This window comes from Micromys minutus (genome assembly GCF_963924665.1).
Source record: "Micromys minutus genome assembly, chromosome: 32".
In the NCBI taxonomy this organism is placed as follows: domain Eukaryota; kingdom Metazoa; phylum Chordata; class Mammalia; order Rodentia; family Muridae; genus Micromys; species Micromys minutus.
In genome coordinates this window covers 3378446-3405521 of record NC_137967.1, presented here as the reverse complement: position 1 = coordinate 3405521, position 27076 = coordinate 3378446, and the positions used below count along the sequence as shown (strand labels likewise).

At 44.9% G+C, this 27076-nt stretch overlaps 1 protein-coding gene across 1 annotated transcript; it reads left to right on the top strand.

Moving 5' to 3' along the window:
* The first annotated feature begins 237 nt into the window (after nucleotides 1-237).
* On the top strand, nucleotides 238-20041 carry GTF2H1 (general transcription factor IIH subunit 1). Its single transcript, XM_080908545.1, has 15 exons — nucleotides 238-400; nucleotides 6644-6812; nucleotides 7996-8188; nucleotides 8910-9072; nucleotides 10683-10776; nucleotides 11880-12029; nucleotides 12146-12225; nucleotides 13127-13254; nucleotides 13355-13439; nucleotides 14622-14710; nucleotides 15412-15529; nucleotides 15912-16002; nucleotides 16593-16708; nucleotides 18231-18323; nucleotides 19119-20041. Exons 2-15 carry the CDS (start codon nucleotides 6659-6661, stop codon nucleotides 19203-19205), a joined length of 1641 nt encoding a protein of 546 aa, XP_080764671.1. The 5' UTR covers nucleotides 238-400; nucleotides 6644-6658; the 3' UTR covers nucleotides 19206-20041.
* The last annotated feature ends 7035 nt before the right edge of the window (nucleotides 20042-27076 follow it).

Here is a 27076-nt window from a genome sequence, read left to right as displayed (position 1 = left end):
GCCTCGGACCAAGGACGCACCACCGATCCGGACCGGATGCTCTCTAGGGAGAAAGGCGAGCCAAACTGAATCCCAAAACTCTCCGCCACTCGAGACCGGAGAGGGGAAACAAAACAGGCGGGAATCGGTGGGGGAGGGCGGGAGCTAGCGGAAGGTGTCATGGCGGCCGCAGTGGTGGTCACGTGCCCCGGCGGCCCGCCCCGTCATTTCCGGTCACGTGCCTTCAGCGCCCTCGCAGCCAGCGATGGAGGCGAGACCCCCCGGCAACAGAGGCGGTGGCGACGGCTGTGGCCGCAGGGTTTCAGCCTCGTCCGTGCAGCGGCTGTGAGAAGCGCGGCGGAGCCAGATCGGACCGGACGCCGTTAACCCACCCCAGGCCGGAGACAGTAGCTCCCACCTTGTAAGTTCAGACCGAAGAATGGGGTTGGGCGGGCGGTGAGGGTCTGACAGGCCCCGGGGGGCGCGGGGCAGCGCGGATTAAGACTTTCGCCGTAGTAGTCTCCACGACCCTACGAGCTGGCTGTGAGGTTTGCCCTTCCTATCCTGAAATGGGAAGGAGGTGCCCTGACCCTTAATCCACTGCCTAAAGGCATTCCGTTCTTCGGCGGGGAGGGACTGGTAGGATCAGACTCACCTGAGAGCGAAGGAAGTGAGGGTTCTCCGAGACACCGAGGCCCTTCCCGTTAGGAAGTCTGCCCGGGCTAGTCTTTGGATTCCTGTAAAAGAAGCCCTCTCACCTTGGTGGCCTCGTGCATTTTGCTTCCACCTGTCATTCTGCTCTTCAAACTGTTATTAAAACTTGACCCACACGCCCAGTTTTAGTTATGACCAGTTTGACAGTAATGTAATGTAAAGTGGACACAATACATGGGAATATGTGATTATTTTCCTAAGTTCTCCAGTGTTCTTAGAAGCGAAGTTAACGTGAACTTGACGTTTACATGCCCGTTTTACCATCTGTAAAACAAGGGTGGGAGAGAGATGCTAAGACTTCTGCCCAGGGCTACAGTGAGATGGCTCAACTGATAAAGGTGCTTGCTGCCAAACCTGAGTTCCATCTCTGGGACCCACGTGGTGGAAAGAGAGAACCAGTTTCCGGAAGTTGTGTCCTCACATATACAGTTTAGTTTGGGGTTTTGTTTGGTTGGTTTTGATTTGGTTTTGGTTTTGGTTTGGCTTTCTGTCTTTTGCTGTTGCTCATTTGAAGATTTCAGTTTAAAATACGGTAAAACAGGTTTGTGAGTCAGGAATGCAACTCAAAGCTAAGCATTCTTGCTAGGCACCTATAAGATCCTGGGTTTTATTTCCAGAACTGACTGTAGGTACAGCTCAGTGTAGATTGGTTGGTAAGCATGCAGGCCTGGGTACGGAAAACTGGTTTGAAACACACTAAAGGCTTGGCTCCAATCAATATTCTCAATATCCGGACTTGTGACTTCCTTTTCCTTCCTTTCATTCCTCTCCAAACCCTCTACTCCTCCACACAGGTTTTCTCTGTGCAACAGCCCTTGACTGTCCTGGAACTTTTTTTGTAGGCCAGGCTGACCTTGAACTCACAGGGATCAATTGCCTCTCAAATGCTAAGATTAAAGGTGTGCACTACCACACCTAGCCCCAGGCTTGTGATTGCCTTTCTTTTTTTTTAAGTTGGTTAATTTTATTAATGTAGACAGTGTTCTGCCTGCCTGTATGTTTGGGTGAAGTTGTCAGATCTAGAACTGGAATTAGTTGTGAACTGCCATGAGGGTGCTGGAAATTGAACCTTGGGTCCTATGGGAGAGTAGCCAGTGCCCTTTACTGCTGAGTCATCTCTCCAGCCCCATTAGTTTCTCAAACATTTTAAAGAAGCCAAATATTTCTCCCATGAATTTTTGCCTGGAATTCCAACATAAAAAAGTGATGTGGAGACTGGGAGTTGCTGGCATGTGCCTTTAATCCCAGCACTGGGGTGGCAGAGGAAGGCTCATCCCTGGATTGAGTGAGCTCCAGAGCAAGCAGCAGTCAGCATGCTCCAGTGAAGCACAGTTTGGGTAGGTCTGCTTCCTCTCTTCTAAGGACACCACTAAGCTAAAATTTATCCACCTTAAAACTCTTTCTCTTGTTTCCTGTTTTGTTGTTGTTTGGGGGCTTTCTCTGCTTTAGGAGAAGGTTTCTGTGTGCAGCCTTGGCTCAGTCTTGACCTCAATCTGTAGACCAGACTCTCCTGGAACTCACCGGGATCCACCTGCCTCTGCCTTCCAAGTACTCCTTTCAGAGGTCATTTATTTCTATAATTCATTACCCTTTAGGATAAAGACCAGAACTAGAGTAGTACATTAAGAGACAGCAGTACAGGCAGTATAACCTCTAGTGACATCCTAGTGGCTTACGAAGACAACTCTAGAAAGAATTTCCAGCCTATTAGCGGGTTTTTTATGGGGGGGATTGTTTTTTGTGAGGGGGTTGAGGTGTGGGGGTCCCCCAGTTGAGCAAAAACTGGCCTTGAACTCATGGTAGCATCTGCCTCTACCTCCCAAGCTCTGGGATTGCCCAGCTTAAATCACTTCATCCAGACGGAGAGACCGTCTGCTGTGTTTACCTGACCAACTGAGCAGTTGTGACAGGTTGAATCTGAGTCTCTTGTAACTATAGCCGTCCAGATGTGGAAAAGCTGGGCTTGGTGGCACATACCATTAGTCCCTGCACTTTGGAGACAGAATCAGGTGAATCTCTTGAGCTTCAGGTTAGCCTGGTCCACAAAGTAAGTTCCAAGCTAGCTAAGGCAACATGGTGAGACCTTATTTTAGAAAAGAAAAGTAATTAAGTGATTACAGAGGTGTTCTGGGTTCTTTAAAAATACTTGGAAGATTGTTACAGTCAAAAAGAAAAAGTCCGCTAAAAGTAGTAAAAACTTTGGGTGTGGTGGTGGGTGCCTTTAGATCCCAGCATTATTCAGGATGCAGTCTTTATTAGTGGACAGGGGCTTATTTCCTTTACAGTGCACTCACTATTTTCCTTAGAGCTTTAGTGTGGAACAATAACAGCAGTAACAGTACATTTCCGTTTCCTTTTCATTCTTGTTTGTGTGTGTGTGGGTGGGTGTCCCATACACCGCTATGTGCCTGGTGCCTGAGAAGACCAGAAAGGAGTATCAGACCCCCTGGAACTGGGGTTCCAGCCTCCATATGGGTGTTGGCAATGAAACCCAGAGCCTCATCAAGAAAAGTGCTCTTAAGTGATAAGCCATCTATCCAGCCCCATTTTGACTCTTTTTAATATACTTTTCAAGGTTTTATTCCCGGTATTATTGCACTGATAAAACATTTTGGATTGCTTGATAGCAAGTAGCATTCTAGAGCTCTTTTTACTGTTTTATTTAAGGTAGAGTCTTAGCATATATCTTAGACTGCCCTTGAACTTGGCACTTCTGCCTGCTGCCTTTGATATCCTAGTCAGATCCATGTTTTGTGCCAGTACATAAAGGTCACTTTTGCAAACCTCCTTTCCAGGAGGTGAGAGTAAAAAGGAGTTTATCTTTCTATATTCTTTTGGTAAAGAAAGATAGGTAAAGCGAATTCAGAAACAGTAAACAAAGGTTTCTGTCCAGCTGTTGTAAAGTTTTCCTAACATTTCTTTCTAGGGCAGGATCCAACTTGGGGAATCTTTGTGAGAAATATTCTGGTCTATGAATGAAAAGCTATAGTATCTTTTAGTTCAGTTGAAAATAAATGTGCAAATAATTCCTGTATCTTGGCGAGACCAAATTCCTTTAGTAAAGATTTTATTTAGATATATAGTTGTATTAGACACTTCTGAAGGCTGTGTTGCGTTACTGGGTGCTATATTGTAATGAACACAACACACTGAGTCTTGACCTTTGTGAGGCTTACAAAGGGAGACATACAAGTTTTTTTCACATATATGTTTAAATGCTGGGAGATAAGATACAATGTATCTGATCCAATTGTGTTAGTATGATAGATTTCCTACTATGTTTTCCGGTTTATCAGAAACCTCTGGAAGTTAAAAGAACTATTGGGCTGCTGGTTTCAAGAAACATGTAATAGCAGTGTTAATGAATGTTTCCATTGAACAGTGCCTATTCCAAGGATTTGCTAAGTGCTAGCCTTCACTCTTTGGCTCCATCCCTAAGAGAAACTTGGTACTGTGAACCCAAACTGCATCTGCTATACAGATCTCAAATACCTCTCTAACTTGACTCTGAGACTTTAAAACAAATAATGGTTTGTCTTTGTAAAGTTTTTAGTTATACCATTACATGGTTAAATATTAAGAGATATGTTATGTATAACACGTTTACATATTTTCCTGAAAAGCATTATATTTTTTAATTTTGTAAATTTACTTACAAGTGAGTTTTTTTGGAGAAAAAATTTCCTTTATTATTATTATTAAATGATTTTTTTCCTTTTATTGAAGACAGGTTTTTTTCCTTCACATATAGTATATTCTTAAAAAGTTTTTCCTCCCCTCTGTCCTTCCACCTCTCGTCCAGAACACTCCCTTTCTGTCTCTCATCAGAAAACAGACAGACTTCTAAGGGATAATAGTAAAAAAAATACAAGATAAAACTAACAGAAGGAAAATAGCACACGTTCACACACTCAGGAATTTCATGAAAACACCAAACTGGAAGGCATAATATATTCAGAGGACCTGGTACAGACCTGAGAAGGTCCTGTGCGTGCCGCCTCAGAGAGAACTACTTAAGAAATAAGTACATGCTATGAAGAGAGCATTAGAAAACATTAATGACTTCAGATGTTAAAATCCACTGTAAAAAAATGACTGAGAACCAGTTGAGGGGAGAGAAAATAAAATGTCTGAGAACAAAGACGTACACATGCAACTTTAGGCGAGGCTGTGACTAAAAGAATGCATTCATGCCTTTCCTAGGGCATCTTATTGTTTAAAGAAGTCTTGTGACAGATAATTCATAAAATCATTGACCAGATGAAATTTAAAGTAGCCTACAGCAATATTTTTCATAAAAGAAACACTATATTCTACTGGGAAGAACCCAAGGAAACCCCTCCGAGGAATCTGAAAATCACAGAAACCATTGTCAAGTGGCTCCAATGGATCTCTTAGCGTTCCCAAGTTTGTTCTCTCTACAGTTAACAAAGATAGTACAGAAACTTGGGAAGCAAATTATTTGAGACAATTGACGGTTGTACTCACTGTTCAATATTTTTAAAAAATTTAATGGAGGAGAGGGAGGATTAACCCAGGACCTAGAGAAGGTTGGGCCAGTATTCAGCCTCTAAGCTGCATCTCGGTCCTGCTCTAAATAAGTTTTATGGGAATCTTTTTTGAGTTATGTAGGAAGGGCCATGGTTAAGTACTAAAGGTCAGTTCTATGATGTGCTGAACTGTTCACTTCCCAGGTTCTGTCTTTACCTTCCCTGCTCAGAGCTGCTTCTGTTGTGTTCCTAGTCGGTTCATTGGAAGCCTGTGCTAATGGACACTTGGCTGGGCCATGGGAGATGGGAGGAGCAGCACGCCCTTAATCTCAGCAGTCTGGAGGCAGAGGCAGGCAGATCTCTGAGAGTTCAGGGCCACACAGAGAAACCGTCTCAAGGCTAGGGCGGGGGTATTTAACAGTTCCATAAATATTATAAAGCTAATATTTATAAATTAAATTCTTAAATTTTACTCTTGCAGAATTTTAAGTAACTAATGCTGTTTTCATTCTTACCCAAATGTAATTCTACATTTGGTTTTATAGAGAATCAATCAACTATTGGGAAGGATTTTTTTTCATCCCGTTGAACCAAGGTTTTCCTATATGTAACCCTGACTGTCATAAAACTCACTAAATAGAACAGACTATAACTTGCAGCTCTAGTTTTGCCTCCACCTCCTATGTGTTGGTCATTTATTCAGTCTGTGGATGCTGTGTGCACACAAAACATAGCTTGCCTGGAAACTCATGACAATTTGTCAGAAACAGGTCTCTGTTGTCATCTTATGGGATCCAGGGATTAAACTGAGGTCATCAGCTCATTCAGTGCAAAAATACAAATTTGTTGTAGATAATCAGAGAAGAAAAAAGTCAACTTGTTGCCTGTCCTTCTGTATCACACACTGGCTTTGAGCTCTGATCCTCCCGTCTTACACTCTAAGTGCTGTGATTACAGACATCAGCAGTGCACCATTCTGATTCCTACACTAGAGCTGAGGTAATACAAATCAGGAATTAGTTGCTTGAGAAAAGAAAGAATTGACTGTAAATAAGTCAGCATTCATAGGTAGTAGAAATGTTACAGAAATGTTTGATGTGGTTTGGGTTATGGTGTGTGGGCATACGCTGTTTTTAAAATAGTCGTTATACTTTTTGTTGGTTTGTTAATGATACTTTAAAAAGAATATTTCAGGTGTTTTGTCTGTATGTATGTGTACCACAAGCATGCTATGCCTGCAGAAGCCAGAAGAGGGTGTTTTCTTCCCTCAAACTTGAGTTGCAAATAGTTGTGAACTACCATATAGGTCCTAGAAATGGAGCCTGGGTCCTCAGAAAGAACAGCATGTGCATTTAACTACTAAGCCATCTCTGCAGCCCTGGACATCTGTGTTTGCTTATTTGTTTGAATCCCAGTTGATGTGTTGATTTCTTTCTCCTCCTCTCCCCCTCCCCCATTAGCACCTTACAGCCATCATGGCAACTTCATCAGAAGAAGTATTGCTGATTGTGAAGAAGGTTCGTCAGAAGAAGCAGGATGGTGCACTGTACCTCATGGCAGAAAGAATTGCTTGGGCACCTGAAGGCAAAGACAGATTTACAATCAGCCATATGTATGCAGATATTAAATGTAGGTCATACATACTACATCTAATGTTGGTTTTCTGTTTTATTTTGGAAAAACACATAGTGGTAGTTATAAAACAAGATCTTCAAATATACAACTGCATTGCAGATTTACATGGTGTAAACTAATTTGATCTAAACTATTGGTTTGGAAGCATCATCTTTAAGACTAAACTACCTGTGTAAGGTTTATAAGATATTTCGAGGCAAGCTGGGTAAGGTGGCACATTTCTGTAATCTCAACTTCATTTATAAGAAAATTCTATGTGTGGGCTGGAGAAATGGCTCAGCGGTTAAGGGCACTGACTGCTCTTCCAGAGGTCCTGAGTTCAAATCCCAGCAACCACATGGTGGCTCACAACCATCTATGATGAGATCTGATACCCTCTTCTGGTGTCTAAAGACAGCTACGGTGTACTTACATACATAAAATAATAAATAAATATTTTTTTAAAAAATTCTATGTGTGCTTCAAAAAGTAATGCTCCATTGGGTGGATATAGTCTATGCAACTAATCTCTATTGAAGGACAGATAGGATGTTATTTTAGAATTTGCTACTGCAAATACTTTCACATTATAAAGCTGCTGATATCTTCTTGAGGTTTTGTAGTTGGTTGATAGATGATGCCAGATTGTCCCTTCAACAAAATTTTGCATTTAGGCAAGTTATCTGATGTTTTGTTATATGGCCATTAACTGTTAAGGGGGGAGGGGAGCTCAGCTTTATAACAAAGTAGATGGGAAAAATACAGAACTTTTGGGGAGCACAATAGGGAGTATTGGGAGTCAGACCCAAGGTCTCTTGCAGGAGCCCAAAACGGCAAGGATGAGGCCGTGGTTGTACCCAGATGCATGTATAGTGGGAATTCAGAAAAGTACAGGTGTCTTTAAACATCAAAAGGTAAAGGTCATCTTAATCTACAAATAGAGTTTGAGAGCAGCCTGAACCATACAATAGGTTTCGTTTTGTCAATGTAACTTTTGACAGTGCCACACATGTCTATGGTGTTGTCTGATTACTCGCTCTTATTGCCACTTTTGTGGCAGCGTCTTCTGTATCCTGTGCTAGGCTTAAGCTTGTTATAGCCCAGGATGTCCTTGACATTGTGAGTGTCCTGCTCCAACTCCCAAGTGCAGGATTACGTTATAAATGTCCTTGCCTAATGAGCTTTATACTTCTCTTAGGCCAGAAAATCAGTCCAGAAGGAAAAGCTAAAATACAACTTCAGCTGGTCCTGCATGCAGGGGACACAACAAACTTCCATTTTTCCAATGAAAGCACAGCCGTGAAAGAGCGGGATGCAGTGAAGGACCTCCTCCAGCAGCTGCTGCCCAAGTTCAAGCGGAAAGCCAATAAGGAACTGGAGGAGAAGAACAGGTAAAGTCTAGTGGGCTTGGCAAGTCTCCTGTAGGAAGTGGGCTCTGCTCTCATTGCCTCTGACTCCCATTTTTACCACCTGGTCACTGTATGACGTTAGGCACACAAGACCATGTAACCCCAAAAGTTACTGCAATGGGGCTACCATTTGATTAGGGGGCCTGACATTACAAAGCTCTATGGTTCTGTGCTTTCTTTCTCTGGGTTTTTAATTGCAGAGAAGATACTAAACTATTAGAAGAATGTTTGTGAATAAGAAAAGAATCTGTAGTGTAGGGTTTCAGACTTTTGAGTGTCACCCTGCATTGCAGAGGGTCTCTCACAGGACTCCACCCTGTGAAAGATGGAGATGGAGAAGGGATTCCTAGTGAGAGAGACTATCTCACTAATAAATCTGTCTTGAGTCATTGTTACTTATAGTTCCTTGTGCTTGTCAAAATGATGAATGAATGCTGGGAACTCTGTCAGCCTTTATGTGTTGGAGAAAATAGTACTGTTCAGATTCAAAGTAGACTTCTATCGCAAGGATGCAGAGATGGACAGGACCAGTTCTTTGCCTGAGAACATTTAGTCTGCTTCTTCAGAGTGCCTTCCCTTTGTCTGTGCTCCATCTGTTACTCTAGAAATGGTTTAATGAAATAATTTTTGCAGCCCAGTCATCACAATGTGAGAGTAGTTGTGTGACTATCACGGGAGTTTAATTAAATTTACTCTATCACAGAATGCTCCAAGAAGATCCTGTTTTATTCCAACTCTATAAAGACCTTGTTGTGAGCCAAGTGATCAGTGCTGAGGAATTCTGGGCCAATCGTTTAAATGTGAATGCAACAGATAGTTCTGCATCCAGTCACAAGCAGGATGTTGGCATTTCTGCAGCGTTTCTGGTATGTGACCTTTCTAGATTTCTGAAGGGAAAACTATAAAGACTCCAGTGTTTTTATAACGGGGAAATTTAGGGATTGGGGGATTGACCCTATCTGCAATACAGGCCTTTCGGAAGGTGGGAGGATCAGTGATTCGAGGCCAGGGTCAGTAGCGTAGTTATTTTTCTACAGCTATAATGAAACATCCTGACTAAGGCAACTTATAAGAGTTGAGTTGAGCTTACAGTTCCAGGGGCTGTAGTTTCAGATGGCAGAGCAAAAACGTGGCAGCAGGCTGCTAGAACAACTGCCAGCTGCCATCTGTGGGATTAGTGTGAGCCAGCCACAGGGATTCCAGCAAAGCCATGACTCTGTTTTTATCATTATTATTATTATTATTATTGTAAGTACAGTGTAGCTGTCTTCAGACACACCAGAACAGGGCATCCGATCCCATTACAGATGGTTGTGAGCCACCGTGTGGTTGCTGGGATTTGAACTCAGGACCTGTGGAAGAACTGTCAGTGCTCTAACCACTGAGCCATCTCTCCAGCCCAAAGCCATACCTCTTGGTCCTCCCCAAACAACCACTACTTGGGAACCAAATAATCAAAGCCTGAGACTTGTGGGGCACATCTCATTCAGACCCCCACACTCAGCTGTGTGACAACATGTCTCAAAAGAAGAACACCTCTGGGGGTGGAGGTGCAACACAGACACGTGTCCATGGTGTGTGCGTGGTGTGCATATGGGGGTCAATAACTTGAGGTGTTTGTCCTTGGCTTCTGCTTTGTTTGAGTCAAGTGTCCTGTGGGTTTGGGGGTTTGTTTGACATTTTCAGCTGCATGTGCCAGGCCTGTACTCCACCTCCCATTTACATGTGGCTGTACTGGGGTTACACGTGTGTGCTGCAGCGTACAGCTTGTTTTAAGTAGGTTCTGGGCATTGATACTCAAATCTTCCCTTGCTTTACCCACTGAATTATCATCCCTAGCCAGAATGATTTCTCTTGAAAGTTTTGGCATTTTCTTTGAAGTAAATTAGTGAAACTCGTTGTCATCAAGCATGGTAGGGCAGGTCCTTTTAATCCTAGCACGTAGGAGGCAGAGCAGGTGGATCTTGAGTTCAGGGCCATCCTAGGCTACATAAAACTCCAGCCTAACCTAGCTATATAGAATCCCTGTCTCAAGAGACAAAGTGAAAACTATAAGTAGTTACATAAAGTCAGTAGTTTCTAGGTGATTAATAAATACTAACTTAAATTCATAATGCCTTCCCTAAGGAAACCAGTTAGCTAATAATATCCATTTAACTACTAGCCAAAGTTCACAGGTTTTGGCAAACATAAGAGTTCTGTTTTAAAGCTATAGTTGATTCTGATGTTAGCCACTGTTAAACATGTCTATTTGGTCATTTCATACTTCCAAAGAAGCAGACTTAAACGTCTCCTGACTGTGATAAACAACTCCAAGTTTCTTTGTATCCTGTCTCTGTGTGTGGTTAGCGAGGGGCCTGCTGTATCTGCAGTTTGCTCAGAAAGTCTGTGTCACCTCTGTTATCAGGAACTTAAACACACTCTCAGATAGCTAACAGATGTATGTAAGTACTTATGTGTGTGGTCTTTGTTTTAGGCTGATGTCCGGCCCCAAACAGATGGCTGTAATGGTCTGAGATATAATTTAACTTCTGATATCATTGAATCTATATTTAGGACCTATCCAGCAGGTAAGAGAAATCAGTTACTAATTTTTGACTTTAGTTGATAAAGGGTTTGGGTGAGTTCTATTTATTTATTATTAATGAAAAGTTTTATTCCTGATTAAATACAACAGAAGATGTAAAATTTTTTCGCAGCTCCCATTTACGGGTTCAGTAAATGCTGTATAGCCATTAGTTCATTTCATTAGGAAATTAATTTTTTATAGGAATAGAATGAGAAAAGTATCTACTCATTCAGTAAAACATTGAATAGGAAGGCAGGAATGGCAGCGTGTGCCTGTCCTTGTATATGGGAGGCAGAGCAGCAGGTCTGGTGCATGTGTCCCTCACATGGCTGTGATGGCTGTCGTTCTAATGAAATAACTGCTACAAACCCCGTAAGTGACTGGTTCTACCCTGCTCCACCTTCATCCCTCAGGTGACCTTCCCAGCCCATCCTGTGAGCCTGACGGTTTGTGATAGCCAATGTTTACTCTTCTCACTAAACATTGCTCCTGAGCCAGATACTGCTGTCCAACAAGACTTGCTTGCTACCATTAGAACAGTGGTAATACAATGACCCTTTACTGGAGTTCCTCATGTTGTGACCCCAACCATAAAATTACGTCACTGCTACTTCATAACTCATTTGCTACTGTGACTCTTGTATATGATATGCAGGCTGTCTCTGATACGAGACTCCCCAAAGGGGTCACAATCCACTGCTGTTCTAGAGTGTCAGCACAGTCTGTAGTGTTTGCTATTCTAATTTAATCACCAGAAATACCTTGTGAAGTGGGTACTGTTAATATTTCTCTAAGTGAGGAACCCAGGGGACAAAGAAAACAATGTGCTTCACAGTCACCTGAACAGTAAATGGCAGACCTAGAGTCTGAACACTGGTCACTAGTCAAGAAGCTTCTGGAGAGTGGAGCTGTAGCGTTATAGGTATTAAAAGTTTTAGTCTCCTGCCAGCTAACACTGCCTTGTAAATTTTTTATTTCATATTTATAATTCTATAGTGCGTAAGGAAAGGCTGTCATGAGAGCCTTATTTTTATCCAGTTAGTAAGAACTAGAAATGGGAACTCAGTGTATAAAATATCTTATGTGGACTTTTTCCTCCCACAGTAAAAATGAAATATGCAGAAACTGTACCACACAACATGACAGAAAAGGAATTCTGGACACGCTTTTTCCAGTCCCATTATTTTCACAGGGACCGACTAAATACAGGCTCGAAGGACCTTTTTGCAGAATGTGCCAAAATAGATGAGAAGGGTAAGTGGACACTCGCTCACCTGACGTTCTTGGCTGTTGGAGTTGTTCGTAATGTTTAAATACATCAGAAAGATGTGCCTTAAGCCCATGTTTTTATTGTTTTTTTTATTTCCTAGGATTAAAAACAATGGTTTCATTAGGAGTGAAAAACCCAATGCTAGATTTGACAGCGCTGGAAGATAAGCCGTTAGACGAGGTAAGGGTTAATAAAGGGACATAATGACAAAATTCTCTTCCTGGTTTTCAGTGTTACTTGTGTATATGCCCTAAATTAGATGCGAACCGGTAATATCCGAAAATAAGCAGGATATTGGTATGTTCTCATATGCTGTTTAGTGTGCCACAGGCCCTAGGTTTGAGTCCAGAACCGTAGTGCTAGGAATGAAACAACTCCAATGCTCACACACATACGTCATACATGCACTGAAATAAGTTACCATTGCCTTAGAGAACTGAGTTCTCTGGGAGTTGCTTTATTTATTTCGTGTACATGAGTACACTGTAGCTGTCTTCAGACACCAGAAGAGCGCATCAGATCCCATTACAGATGGTTGTGAGCCACCATGTGGTTGCTGGGATTTGAACTCAGGTGCTCTTCACCGCAAAACCATCTCTCCAGCCCTGTTTTTTGTGAAACTTGTCTGATGAGCTGTCAGAGCCAGTGTATGGGTGTGAACATGAGACACTCAGACAGCACTTTAACCACACATCCATTAGCAGAATGGTGGTAATGGGTTCCCTGCTTTGGACCTGTGATCACTGTAGCCACCATCCCTTAGCCAAGCTTGCTGTGCCAAGCATGAGGACTTCCTGTAGATAAGTCCCAGAATCCAATCAGAAAGCGGTTAGCTACACCCATAATACTGGTGCCAACTATACCAATGGGCACATCTTGCCAGGCTGTTAACTTTGAGACCAGATCTTTCCTGGTCTAATAGTCCACGCCAGATTTCTCATTGGGTAGTCCGTGCTGAATGGCAAGCAAGCCGTAGGATGTCACCTGTTTCCATATCCCAGTGCTGGGATTACAAGTATGTTCCATATTTAGGAATCCAGTCATGTGTTTCTTTTGTCCTTTACTAAATTTTTTCTCACAGGGCTATGGCATGTCCTCCGTGCCATCTACTTCCAATTCCAAATCCATGAAGGAGAATAGCAATGCTGCCATCATTAAAAGGTTTAACCACCACAGTGCCATGGTCCTGGCTGCTGGTCTCAGAAAACAGTTAAGTATGCATGTAGAAACTGTCACTGACCTTTTCAGGATGGCCGAGTGAAGGGTTCAGCCGAGCAGTTTAACAGGAGCTTGTTTTTCTATTCTTCAGACAAGCACAGAACGGACAGAACGGGGAGCCCAGCAATGTGGACGGAAGTTCTGGAGACACAGACTCTCAGCCTGCAGTCAAGAGGGTATGAGCATCAGAGCTACACCATGGGGGTTATGTGTCTGGGTGTGAAGTCTTGACGTTTGTTCCTAGGGGTGATTTTGGTTTCTTAACGGCGATGGCAGAGCTGCTGCCCTCAGTGGGACATGAAACTCAGACTAAAACAGCGAACGTCCCACTGACTCAGTTCTCTTCAGGATTTGTTCTGCTCCCCTCCCTGTGCACATGCACATCAACTGTGTGTGTGTGCGTACGAGAGAGAGACTATCTGTACTCTGGGGAACGTATTTAATAGACAATAGAGAGAGTTTTGTCTGTTTCTTTGTTCTAAAGTAAGTTAGCCTTCCCATTAAACTGGTGTTTTGTAGGTGAAAACATCTCACTAAAAAGTCATTTGGGAGAATGAAGAAATGTGGTTAGAAGTAGCTGCGTGCTCCTGACTTCATTCTTTCTCAGTCTCTTTCCCCATTCATAGAAAGCATACTTACTTAGAAGCCTGTGAGGCAAGCAGTCCATATGAAAAGTTTAAAGGTTTGCAGTCAGTCTTCCATTTCTACACATTTAAGGAAAGGAGGGGGCGGTGTGCAGAGATTTAGATACTAGAACCTATCACAGGAATGAAGTCACACAGCAACAAACAGTTGAAGACTGACATGTAGTGGGCTCTGTGCAGCTGTTGTTACTTTGTTACTGAAGAGTCACAGGGGGCTGGGCTCAGTTCTCCAGCAGCAGACAGTAGACTTATAAAAACAATGAGGACATGCAGATGAGCCTCATCTTAGTGTTTGATGCATTTCAGCATTCGGTATTTTCAGCTTGTTATGCATTATGTATGGACCAATTCAAAATAGAGAATATCTACATTTCCTCAAAAAGAGCTCAGAGCATCGAACCCGCAATCCTGCCCTTTAGCAGACAGACGGATCAAGAGTCTATGTCTCATAGACTGCAGATCACTCATCCATTAAAAAGAAGAAGCCCAAGTATGGTGGCCCATTGCTTTTATTGTAGCACTCAGGAGGCAGAGGCAGGTGGATCTCTTGAGTAGGGCTACACCGAGAAACTTTGTCTCAAACTAATTTTTTTATGTAATAACTGGTATAACCAAAAAGTAGGAACCAGTGCTGCTATCGGTGAAAACACTGGCTTAGCCATGCTCTGAAATTTCAGTCCGTTTCTAACAAAAACACCATGTCATTAATTGCAGGCAAAGTTACAGGAATCCATTGAATATGAAGACTTGGGAAACAACAATTCTGTGAAGACGATTGCACTGAATCTCAAGAAGTCAGACAGGTCAGTTTGGCTGACGGGGAGAGACACTTATGCCCGTCAGTGCAGAGTATACAAGTCTAAAGTCGGTTTGTTGCCATGAACGTGTGCAGTACACAAATTTCTTTACAAGTTTGCTTTGCGAAATGGAATAATTGTATGCAACTGTGCAGCACCGTGCTTGGCTTCTTTAATGTATGAGAATAGACTCTGGATCCTTCTGTCTGCTCAAGGCCAAGATTGCGGGTATACACTACCCTATCCGATGCTGTGAGCTCTTTTCTAAGGAGGATATCCTCAGCTGTACAGCAAATTGAAAGCTAGCCTGAGCTAATAAGACTCATTCAGAACTCCAACTCCCTGACACCAGGCATGCAAATGGTACAGATACGTGTACAGGGAAGAAGTAAAATAAACCTGGAATGCATCCTAGACTGCTGCTCATCCAGAGGCCCTGGGTTCAATCCCTGGTGCCCACATGGTGGCTCCTGTGAGCCATCTGTAGTGGATCCAATGCCCTGTTCTGGTGCGTCTGAGGACAGTGATGGTGTGCTTATATACATAAAATAAATAAATAGTTTTCTTAAAACTTTTAAGTGGGAAACTAAGTAGTTTTAAATTTCTTTAAGTGTAGTGTCACTTTTTGCTGTAAGGGAAAGTTTTGTTGGTGTTCAATAATTGAGAGACATATTAACCCTTTATGTTACCTCTGTGCTAATCTCCAGGTATTATCATGGTCCTACTCCAATTCAGTCACTACAGTATGCAACAAGTCAGGACATTATTAATTCCTTTCAAAGTATTAGACAAGAAATGGAGGCCTATACACCCAAGTTAACTCAGGTAGGTGCCTTCTATTGTTTTAAGGCCAGGATTCTTGTCACTGCTCCCTCTGGTTGTAAGCAGAGCCAGTTGAACTGTATAAATGAACATTACTTGCTTTTTATACTGGGTTTTGTGAGGCCATTTTTAGGAAAATTTATAATAATCGTGTCTGTGTAAAACTGGAACCCATACATTTGGAAACTGAGAGCCAGAGCAGTTGCAGAACTCGAAGCATACGGGACAGCTTGGTTCTGTCTACCGTGTAGGTGCCAGAGATTGAATCTGACTCAAGAGAAGTTCTTCGTTCTGGTTGCTGTGTATAGTGTATTTGCATAGAAGTCAAACACCCATTGAGGCAGATGCCAGAGGGAGCTAAGAGTCCCTGACACGTGTCTTGCAGGTCCTCTCAAGCAGTGCTGCTAGTAGCACCATCGCAGCCTTGTCACCTGGAGGAGCGCTCATGCAGGGAGGAGCACAGCAAGCCGTAAACCGTATGTGGTGGGCCACCGTCTCCCTTTTTCTCTTTGTTTCAGTTAGTGCTAAAGAAATGCTAAGGCTGTGCTGGCTTGTCCTTTTCTAATTATTAGATTTCATTATGGGGGTGAGGAGGTCATAGCATATGAGGTCAGAAAGCAGCGAGAGTCAGTTCTCTCCTGTGTCATTGCTGAGCTCGGGTCACCAGGCTTGGCATAGTATCTTTATCCACTGAGACACCTCGCCAGCACCGTGTTAATTCTTCTTTAGCAGGTTGGGATGGTTTAGGAAATTTGTGGGTGTGTGAGGGTGGGTTTGGAGATAACCTGGACCTCCTTCAGTGGGTGAGGGTGGGTTTGGGGATAACCTGGACCTCCTTCAGTGGGTGAGGGTGGGTTTGGGGATAACCTGGACCTCCTTCAGTGGGTGAGGGTGGGTTTGGGGATAACCTGGACCTCCTTCAGTGTGTGAGGGTGGGTTTGGGGATAACCTGGACCTCCTTCAGGCTTTGCGTGCACTGCACTGCTGGGCTTTGCACTCAGCACCGAGAGCGGTCACGTTAGGACTGGGAGTAGCTGTTGCCCTCAGACTTCTTCTTCTGTTGCAGAGATGGTGCCAAACGATATTCAGTCTGAATTGAAACACTTGTACGTGGCTGTTGGGGAACTTCTGCGGCATTTCTGGTCTTGCTTTCCTGTTAATACGCCATTCCTGGAAGAAAAGGTTAGAACTTGTTCTAAATACAGCCAGCTACTGTGGTAATGACCGCGAGGCAAACATGCATCACATGTGCCAGCTTCGTATGATGTTGGGCATTCATACATGGACGCCTCCCGGGGTCTCTGTGGAGAAGGTATTGATCGGAATACCCATTTTGTAGATTAGGAAATAGAGCCGTGGCAGTTTCATGACTCTGAGCATACAGTTTAGAACAGTCTACCTCTAGACCATGAACAATTGGAAAACAGACTCAGATGTTTATTTGATACATTTATTATTGATCAAACTCACGAATAAAAATAATTTTTTTTTAAATCACAAGTAGAAACTGACATTAAACAGCACTGGATTTTTTTCTTCTTTTTGTAGTTCTCTGGTTAACCCCAGAGATACAGACGTGCTACACAAGTGCTTTACCACACAATTGCATCCCAAGCTTTAGCATGAAATGTTTACAATGTAAAACTCCTGTTGCCTATTAAAAAGCAATTAACAAAGATATTTGTAGCATCAGTAGTAAGGCTACTTCCCTGTGTAAATTGCTCTTTGAGCAAACAGAAAGAAAAAGGTGGGACGGATGGTGAGGTGGTGCAGAGCACACTCAGCAGCAAACGCAGAAAAGAAAAAAGCTTTGTAAAAACTGTGGCGGCTGGGCCAGGTGGCTCACTGAACACCTTTAACCTCAGCACTTGGGAGACTAAGGCAGCCCGTAAGTCCAGGCCAGCCAGGGCTTCACAGGGAGACCCTGTGTAAAAAGTCATTACTTAGTGAACACGGCAGTCAGGACCTCACAGGCCGTGCTCCAGAGAAGACTGGAAACAAAGGCTGGACATCATACAGCCCGTGAGTGGTAGGTGTGAAGACCCATTCTGATTCCGTGCACCACCAAAGTGGAGAAGGAAGAGCAACTTTGTTAACTCAACTTTAGTGCAAGCCATGTGCAGGGTCCTGGGTTTGCTCCTTTACGAGGCGACAGAGTAGACGCAGGCAGTTCACACTCAGGTTGCAACTAAAGTGATCACTGGTGCCGAACTGTCAAGAGTCTGCTTTCCACAGGTTTTTTTAGCTTACAGTTCATTTAAAATTTTGCCTTAAAGTGATATAAATGTTTAGCTAGAGAAATTGTTCCCATGCCACCATGAAAGACTAAAAAGTAGAAAGGGCTCAAATACCGTAGGAGAGCTGACTGAGAAAGCTTGACTTGTTTGTACAAGTCGAACATTGTGTGGCCATTTAAAATTGTAACTAAGAAAAGCGCGTACTGAATAAAAGATGTTGGCCTTAGATGAAGAGAGATGTTAAAGTATGACATGGCCTCTTCGCGTGTGCTGTGCTCACATGGCCACAGCAGTGACTGAGACCGTTTCCTACTGCGTGAAAGGTGTTCTCATTAAAGTATAAACGTAAGCATGAGTGATGAGTAGTGACACACACACTCTAACATGTCAGCTCTTAAAGACAGTCTTTTGGTTCCTGCAGGCTCTTTGCAATTTCTCTATAATTGGTCGTTTCTCATCTTTTTTAGGTAGTGAAAATGAAGAGTAATTTGGAACGGTTCCAAGTTACAAAGCTCTGCCCATTCCAAGAAAAGATTCGGAGGCAGTATTTAAGCACAAACGTAAGCCCCAGTTGTCTGCCTCTTTCTGTTGAAGGATCAAATTAACTTTGTTCTCATACATATGACTACATGGTTCTTTCTTTTGTTCTGTATACTATTTGAATTTTAAAACGTGTCTTGCATTCAAAACAGTATATTCCCAGAAGTACTGTCTTGCCTATACAGCTGGGGTGGGGGCAGACTTAAATACCTCTCTTAGATCAAAATCACTGGTCTGCTAAAGGATTTTGAGCACCCCAAGTTTATCCCCCTTCTCCCAGAATGACAAATTTAAAAGACTTTACTGTAACCACATAAATACATCCCAAGGCTTCCTGACCTCAAGAGTTAGAGTGCTCCTGTGACTTACTTCGCTAGACCCTCGAAGGCAGACCTCTTCAAAGTAGTCAGCTTAGCATTGCATCTGCTGTGACAGTGAGTGCCTATGGTCCTGGCACTCAGGCAGAGGCAGGGAAACTGCTAAAAGTTCACAGAGAAAAGTGTCCTACTGCTGTCCTGGCCACCTTCAGCTGACCAGTGTGTAGATTGAGAAATGAACCTATTTGGCTCTCGTTGTACGAAAGTAGGCCTCGAGTGCATTGGTGACTTTCACGTTGTCGTGCTGGTCAGTGGCCAGGCATAGCATCACAGCCCAGACAGAGCAGGTGACTGTCCAGACCCTGCACTGCACCTTCCCCCTGCTTGTGTGCAGTGAGTAGTTGTGCCTTTGCTTGAGGGATGCTCTGGAAAGTGTGTGCCTGCTGTGGGCCGTGAAGGGCTAGCTTCCTGACTGCTCGCTGTCTCCCGTCCTTCCAGCTGGTGAGTCACATAGAGGAGATGCTGCAGACGGCCTACAACAAGCTCCACTCGTGGCAGTCCCGGCGCCTGATGAGGAAGACGTGAAGTGTTGGTGGTGCTTACAGGTTTTGTGGGTTGAAAAAAAACTGACCTGCAGCGACTCTGGAAACCTGGCTGAGGACAAGCAGATGCTCACACCGGGAAACGTCTGCAGCTCGCCGCCTCCCAGAGCCGATGTGTTGTACTTGCACATAACTGAAAGAAGGAAGGGATGGGATTCACCTGACTCTGGGGAGGTAAACTAAGGCAGAACCAAATGAGCTAAGTTGCAGATACATATGTGTGTGTACATGTGTTTAAAGACTGTTTACTGCAGTTACTCAGGAACTGCTTTTCATTCACGTTAAGCTGCTTTCAAAATTTAAGAAAAAAAATAATTAAAAAAAAAGACTTAAAGGGTGCATTGATAAAATCTAAGTTTTTTTTTCCAGTTTTGTTTTCTGGGTAAATTTTTTCCCTAAGTTTGTGGCACAGGGTAGCCCTAAGTATCCCCCTCAGTCCCACTCCGGGATCTCAAATGTTACTAAGTTCTAGTTGTTCCCACGTCGGCACGGTAAAGAAGTGCTTTGGGCAGAGGAGGCTGCCACTCAGCCCTCGGGAGCAGCGTCAGAACCACTGGGCTGTGTTTCCTACGGAAATAAGTCGCACTGAGGCCTGTGTGCCGAGTCCCCACGTACAGGCCACACGTCTGCCGGAGCCGGCGGGTCAGACATGTCAGACGGCAGTGATGCTGCATGTAATTCTTGGGTGCAAATGTATATTGCTGAGAATTTTTTAAAAGATGGCATGTGCTTTGAAAAGAAAAAAATTGCATTTTTAAGAATTTAAAAATCTTACAAGTGAGAAATATAAGAATTGCTTATTTTCACCGTTTAGAAGAAATAAAGGAAGTTTCTCATACCTGCTTCTCTTGTCTTGACTGCTGCTGTCGTGGTCACTGCAGAGCCTAAGTGTGACACTAACATTGGTGACACACACCTGTAGATGCTTGGAATCAACACTGCCACAGCCAAACCTCCTGTGCTGTTCTCCCTTAACTGGACATGCGCGCTGTGCTTTCTCGTTCTGAGGAACGTTGGTACACAGGTGCTGCCCAAGGACTGCCTCTTTTAAATATTTTGGTTTTTTAATGGTCTCACTGTGTAGTCCCAGCTGTTGTAGAATTTGCTATATGGACCAGTCTGTCCCTGTGACTCAGATTTGCCTGTTTCTACCTTCAGAGCACCGAGATTAAATCCTAAGCCAACACCGCCATCGTTCAGATCCCCACTGGTTATTTTTTGTTAATTCTTAACTCGGGGTCTCTCTGTATAGCCCCGGCTGCTACTAGTGTAGGCTGGCCTCAAACTCAGGAATTCACCTGCTTCTACCTCCAGAGTGCTGGGGCCAAAGTCCTGTGCCGCCACACCCAGCTTATCACGCTGATTGTAGTAGCTCGGTACAGCAGACCACATCCTCCATAAACCCCAAGCTGGTAAAGGAGGAGACCCAGCGCCTACACCTTCACAGTGTGCGTCTCCGTGTTACTAACAGTTTGCCCGGAGTAATCGCAGTAAGGCAGGGTAAAGGTGTGAAATGGTGTCTTTGGGAGAAGCAAGCATAGGCAAGACCGGAGAATTGTGGAGGGAGCGGTGCAGTGGTGGCACATAGAGCTCCTGACAGAGCGTTCCAGGACAGCCGGGACTACACAATGGGACTGTCCCGAACAAAGGTGCAGCAGTGCTCACAAAGGAGCCTGAGGACAAAAAGACAGGGTTAGGAGATGGGTAGACACTGCTGGAGGTTTTTGCCATGCAGGATAGAATGTTTCTGTGATCCCAGCTCTCCAGGTGGAAACAGGATCCAGAGCCCCGGGTCTGTCCGAGCCACACGGTAAAGCTCAACACCCCAGCTAAGCCTTGGAGGTTAGAGCTTTACAATGGAAGTCATCTGTTTTAGGGAGGAGCCCTTCCAAAAGACTCCCATCTGCTAGGGGAACAAGGAAGTTAGAAAATGGAGTCCTAGAAGCAGTGGAAAGGGGTCACTTCAGGCTGGGGATGTATATTGTATAGCACTTGCTGTCATGCAAGAGACCCTAGATTCAGTCCCACATACCACTGGCATAAATCCCAGGCCTGGTGGCCCAATAATACAAGCCCGTGAGAGGGTAAAGGCAGAAGGTCTTCCTTAGCTACACAGCAGTTCAAGGGCTACCTGAGACACTCTTCAAACACCCTCGTGACCATGCCTCAGAAGTGTGAAGGGAAGTGGGTCTTCTACTTACGCCTCTTAAACATTAAATAACTCAGCTTTGGGAACCTTTTAAAAGGGATGTTAGGGCTGGAGGTATGGCTCCAGCAGCAGAAAACATAATGTTCTTCCAGGGAGCCTGGGTTCAGTTCCCAGGGCCCAAACACCTCAGTTCAGCTCCAGAGGAATCCTATACCTGCATCTGTGCACCACGCACACACATAAGTTAAAATCTTTTTTTAGCCAGCACATGCCTTTAATCCTAACACTTGGGAGGCAGAGGCAGGCAGACCTCCGAGTTTAGGGTCAATCTGGTCTACAGTTGTCTGTATCCCGGGCTATCACAGAACTCACTATAGACCAGGCTGGCTTCCTCTGCCTCCCGGCTGCGGCTGGGATTCCAGCATGGGCCACCATCACCTGGCATAGTTAGCTTAGTTAGATGGTTGGTTGGTTAGTTAGTTGGTTTTAATACAAACTTTAGGAGCTGGAGGGTAGCTCAGCAGTTAAGAGCACTTGTTCTTTTGAGGACCCAGCACCCACATGGCAGTTCATTGGTAACTCCAGTACCAGAGGATCTAAACCCCCCTCTGTGAGCATTGCATATGGTGCGCACACATAAATCAGGCAACACAATGATAAAAATCCTTAAAACGTGTAACTTGTAAAATGGAGCTTAACCCCTGAAAAGCCCAATATCACCCCAGTTTCTGGCTGGTAATAGCAGTTAACAGAGCGTTCATAAACCAGCCCTGTCCAGAGCGCAGACTGGCGTATCTCACCTCCCGTTCAAAGCTAGTGAAACGGGAGCCATGAAGACTGTCCTTTAGACCAGGAGTGGTTTGGAGTTAAATAGCTCAGTAGCTAAGAGCACTGCTGCTCCGGCCAAGGACCCAAGTTTGATTCCCAGAAGCCACTTGGCAGCCCAGTCCCGAGGGGGGATGGGGGCCGGGGGAGGGAGGTCTCTGCACCAGCATGTTCATGGTGCATTCACATGTAGGCAAAATACTCATGCACATAAAACAGTTGTAAACTGAGGTAACTGAGTGACAGTTGGGAGTTACCAATGGTTTGAGAAGCTTCTGCAAAGAAGCTGACACAGCTGAGTTCATAAGGTCAGTCTGGAACCACACTACGTGACTTGGTGGCATTTCCTTCACCCGGGAAGGGTAATGGCTTGCTGGTTCCCCGGGAAGTACCTTCCTTGCTGCATATACGAGAGCCAGGTTGAAAAGCTGCCAGTTTTAAACTTAGATCCGCTGTCTCCGGTGTCGGATCTTGCCTGGGATTCCTCAGGGTTACCTCTGCCCTTTCCCAGTTTAGCTTGTTCAAGACTCAGCTGTTGGAGATCTGCAGGCCAGGGCAGTCCCAGTTATTTTCAGCCCTTAAACCGTCCAGAGCTGGGGCATTACCTTAACGTGATTAAGGAGTGATTAGCCTGTGTGCAATCCACCTCCCTGTTTGGATGTGGATTAAAGTCACCAGAGAGACTGGGAACCTTGCCACCTAATGGCTCTCAAACTTGATGGTCACAAAACTCTTGTTTTAGTTCGGTCTGTCACCTACTTGTGACAGACTAAGTTAAGGTCCAGCCCCTTGCCAGGTATGGTGGCACACCTGTAACTCTAGCACTAGGGAGGCAGAGGCAGAAGAGACACTGCCAGGCCAGACACTGCCAGGCCAGACAGCCTAATCTTTATCGTGAGTGCTGAGCTGCCCAGGGCCATATGGCAACATCTTGTCTTTAAAAATAGGAGCTCCTCCCACCCTCCCAAATCAGCCTCTCCAGCCACCTGGCTACCCTCCTTTGGAGTGGGGAAACTTGGAAGTACAGGTAAATTCTGTATAAAGGCTGGCTTACCTGTTAACACAGGGATAAACTGCAAACCTAAGTCCTAGTTCGCCAGTTACAGCAAACATGAGCAAGTCAGACGCCTCCGTGCTGGTGATAGTCAAGAGATGGACTCGCCCTCTTGTCAGGAATCAGTTCAGCGTCCCTGGGTGTCGGGAGACTCCAGGGGCCTTCGGTACTCAAAAACGCCTTCCTGTCTAGGAGCTAAGTAAAGAACAGCTGTGAAAACACTTTAAAAGCACTGGGCATGGAGGTGTATGCTTGGAATCCCAGCATCAGAGAGATGGGCAGGAGGGTCAGGAGTTCAAGACCACCCTCTGTGCTGGCTATGGTTTTTATGTCAACTTGACACAAGCCAGATTCATGTCGAAAAAGGGATCCTAAATCAAGAAAACGCCCCTTCTATATTGGCCTGTGATTAATTCTCTTTATTGGTGGTGGGAGACCCAGCTCACTGTGGGTGGCGCCACCCCTGGGTGGACCTGTTGCTATGAGACAACAGTCCTCCATGGCCTCTGCTTCGGTTCCTGCTTCCAGGTTCCTTCTCTACTTAAGTTCCTGTTTGACTTCCCTCATTGATAGACTGTTTTCCAGAAATGTAAGACAAAATAAACCCTTTCCTCCCCAAGTGGCTTTGGTCATGGTCTTTTATCACAATAGAAACCCAAACACTAGAAAACTACACTGTTATATAAATTTGGGTACAACCTAGATTACATGAGACCCTGTCTTTTAAAAGGGGAGGGGGGAGGCATGATCTTATTTGTTTATTTTTATTTTATTTTATTGGTTTTTTTGAAACAGGGTTTATGGTTGTCCTAGAACTCACTCTGTAGACCAGACTGGCAAACTCCCGGAGAGCCACTTGCTTCTGCATCCTGAATCCTGGAACTCAAGGTGTGCGCCACCAAGCCCAGCTGCATAGCTCGTTTTAAGATGTGAAGTATGTGGCATAGAAAAGATCTCTGATGCCGCCTCTAATGTTCCACACTTCCTTATAGGAAGTTCTCAGTACTTGACTCCTTTTTTCTAACCAGAAACCTGAGGTTTTCAGGCACAGAGACCCATGCCCATGGCCCCTTTAGACTCCGAAGAGGAATCCAATGGCAGCCCGACCTTTCCAAGCCAGACTCTTGTGAAGTTGGACCTATCCATTGACATTCCGTTTCTGGCACCTGCTGGAATTGGCGCCCAGGTCAAACACTTCCTTGGACTTTTGTTCGTACCAACAGATCCTTACTGTTGTTTAAACCCAGAGAGCAGAGAGAAGCTTGTTCGGCGGGCCTCCGGGAGTACTGAAGTCAGCCTTGGCTGCAGAGTGGACATTGGCATCACAGAGCTGTCCAGCAGGGCACAGACTCTGGACTCTGCTTATTTGGATTCCGATCCCAACTACTGTAGCTCACTGGCCTTGTGACCTCGAGCAGTTTACCCAGCCCGCCCATGCATACGTTTGTTCTACAGAAACCGTCTGATGGTCTCGAAGGGACAGGGCCTTCGCACTGTGACTCGCTGTTCACCAGAGGAACCTCGTGAGAGAAAAGCCCATCGTGACACCTGGCACTGGGGATGTGCCTTGGGTAGAATATTTGCCTGCAGGACTGGAGACCTTAGTTCACTCCCCAGCGATGATGAGGGAAGTGACGTTAACAGGAAAGCCACCTAGACGTACCTGGGTCTACAGGGCTTATGTTCGGGACCGTCACCACAGACTTCCGCTCACATACCCTGAGATCTAAATGTGGGGGGTTCTCGTGAAAACAGTAACGGGCAAGAAGAAATGTCTGGCAGAACAGTTTCCATTTTCCCAGTTAGATAAAAATCTACTGTAAAAAAGAAGAGTTTAGCCTCGAGGAGCTCAAACCGTAGAGCTGAAATCACCTGAGCTCGGGTCCCGATGCAGTGACTTGATCTGATGGTGCTTTGGCGTCCTCATCTGTAAAATGGGTGTGACAGCATTACTCACGGATTGACTGGGGAGATTAAATACGCTAGTGAATACGAGGCCCTTCGATTCGCTGTAGCCCCAAGTGAGAGGTCCCTAGTGTCCCGTTGCCGATTAGTCACGACCACCTCCCGGCTGCAGGGCGAAGCTCAGAAGCTCATTAGCTCCACCCGGGGCGATGTGAACTTTGATGGAGAGCTAACTTTTTTTTCTTGGCAAAATTATACATGTGCATAATTTAAAAGGTCAAAGTGACCAAAATGCACATGTGAAAACTTCATGTCTATTGACCTCCCGCTCCGCCACGCCACGTCACGCCATGCCCTTATCACTTCACAGTCAGCCACTTCCGCCTGCCAAGCCTCTGGGTGATTCTCCCTCTGTTTCCTTATCTCCTGAGGACCACAGCAGCTGGCCCTGAACTGGCTCTGCTCTTACACCCCACTTCCTTTCCCCTCTAGCCTCTCAAGAGTCACTTCACAGACTTTCGATAATGAACAGTGTGTACACTTTCCTTAGGCGGAGTAGAAAAAGGGTCCTGAGACCTTTAAACTGACTAACTCGAGGGCAGGATACCCTCCCGTCTCTGGTGCTCTGTTCCAGTCAGTCCCACACTCCAGAGTGGTGTGAAAGACCAGCATTACAGCAGGCCAGGGCACCTTCTCAACCTCTAGCTGCCCCTTTTCGTTTGAACGAGCTAGGTTTTTGGTTTGGGGTTGTGTTTTGGTTTTTTTTCTAGAGTTAAAAACAGATTTACTAAAGAGCAGGTTTGGAGGGGCTCCAAGATCCTTTAAAGATAACCGGAAACTCAGTGTCCAGGGCCAGATATGGCGGCTCACACCTGCAGTCTCAGCACTCAGGAGGCAGAGGCAGAGGAGAATCAGAAGTTCAAGGCTAGCCCTGGCTCTACATCAAGCTTAAGGGCCAGCCTCTGCCATGTTACACACCAACACACACACACACACACACCAACACATACACACATATATACACACACCTACACACACACACTCACCAACACACACATACACACCAACACACACACACCAACATACACACACACACCAACATACACACACACACCAACATACACACACCAACAATACACGAATATATACACACACCTACACACACACATACACATTCACCAACACACACACACACACAGCTCGGAGTCCACAGTAGGGTAGAGCTTAGTGGGTCAACACTGCTCTCCCACTCAGACTGTCCGCTGCCATTATTCTGGGGCTAGCCTCAGCTTTTCATCTGGGGAATAGAAACCTGAACGCTATCGTTCTAAGAGGATTGTGTATATACAATCCCCACAAGCTAATTGCCCTACATTGATATTACCAAAGCTCCTAGGGGCTCAGGTGCTAGAGAGCTTTCCTAACATGCAGGAAGCCCTGGGCTCAGTAGTGAGCGCCACACAAAGCAGGCGTGGTGGTATACAGCAGTAATCATGAGTGAAAGCTGGTGGGTCAGGAGTTCAAAGACATCCTCAGCTATGAAGCAAGTGAGGTCACCCTGGGGTACATGGGGCCACTTAAAAAAAAACAACAAACATTCTCATTGACTAGCTTATGGTTCTGAGCGCCTCACCAACCCAGTGTTTGCTAAAGATGTAGGCACAATTCAGCACTAAGAACTGTAAATGCGCTTTCCAATCTGCCATCCATCATGGGTGGAGCCTCCGCCATCGTGGGTGGAGCCTCCGCCATCGTGGGTGGAGCCTCCGCCATCGTGCCCACGATGCAGATTTTTGTGAAGACCCTTATGGAGGAAGACCACCATCACACTCGAGGAGGTTGATCTTTGCTGGTAAGAGGCTGAAAGACGGCCATACTTTGACTACAACATTCAAAAGGCGTCTACCCTTCATCTTGTGTT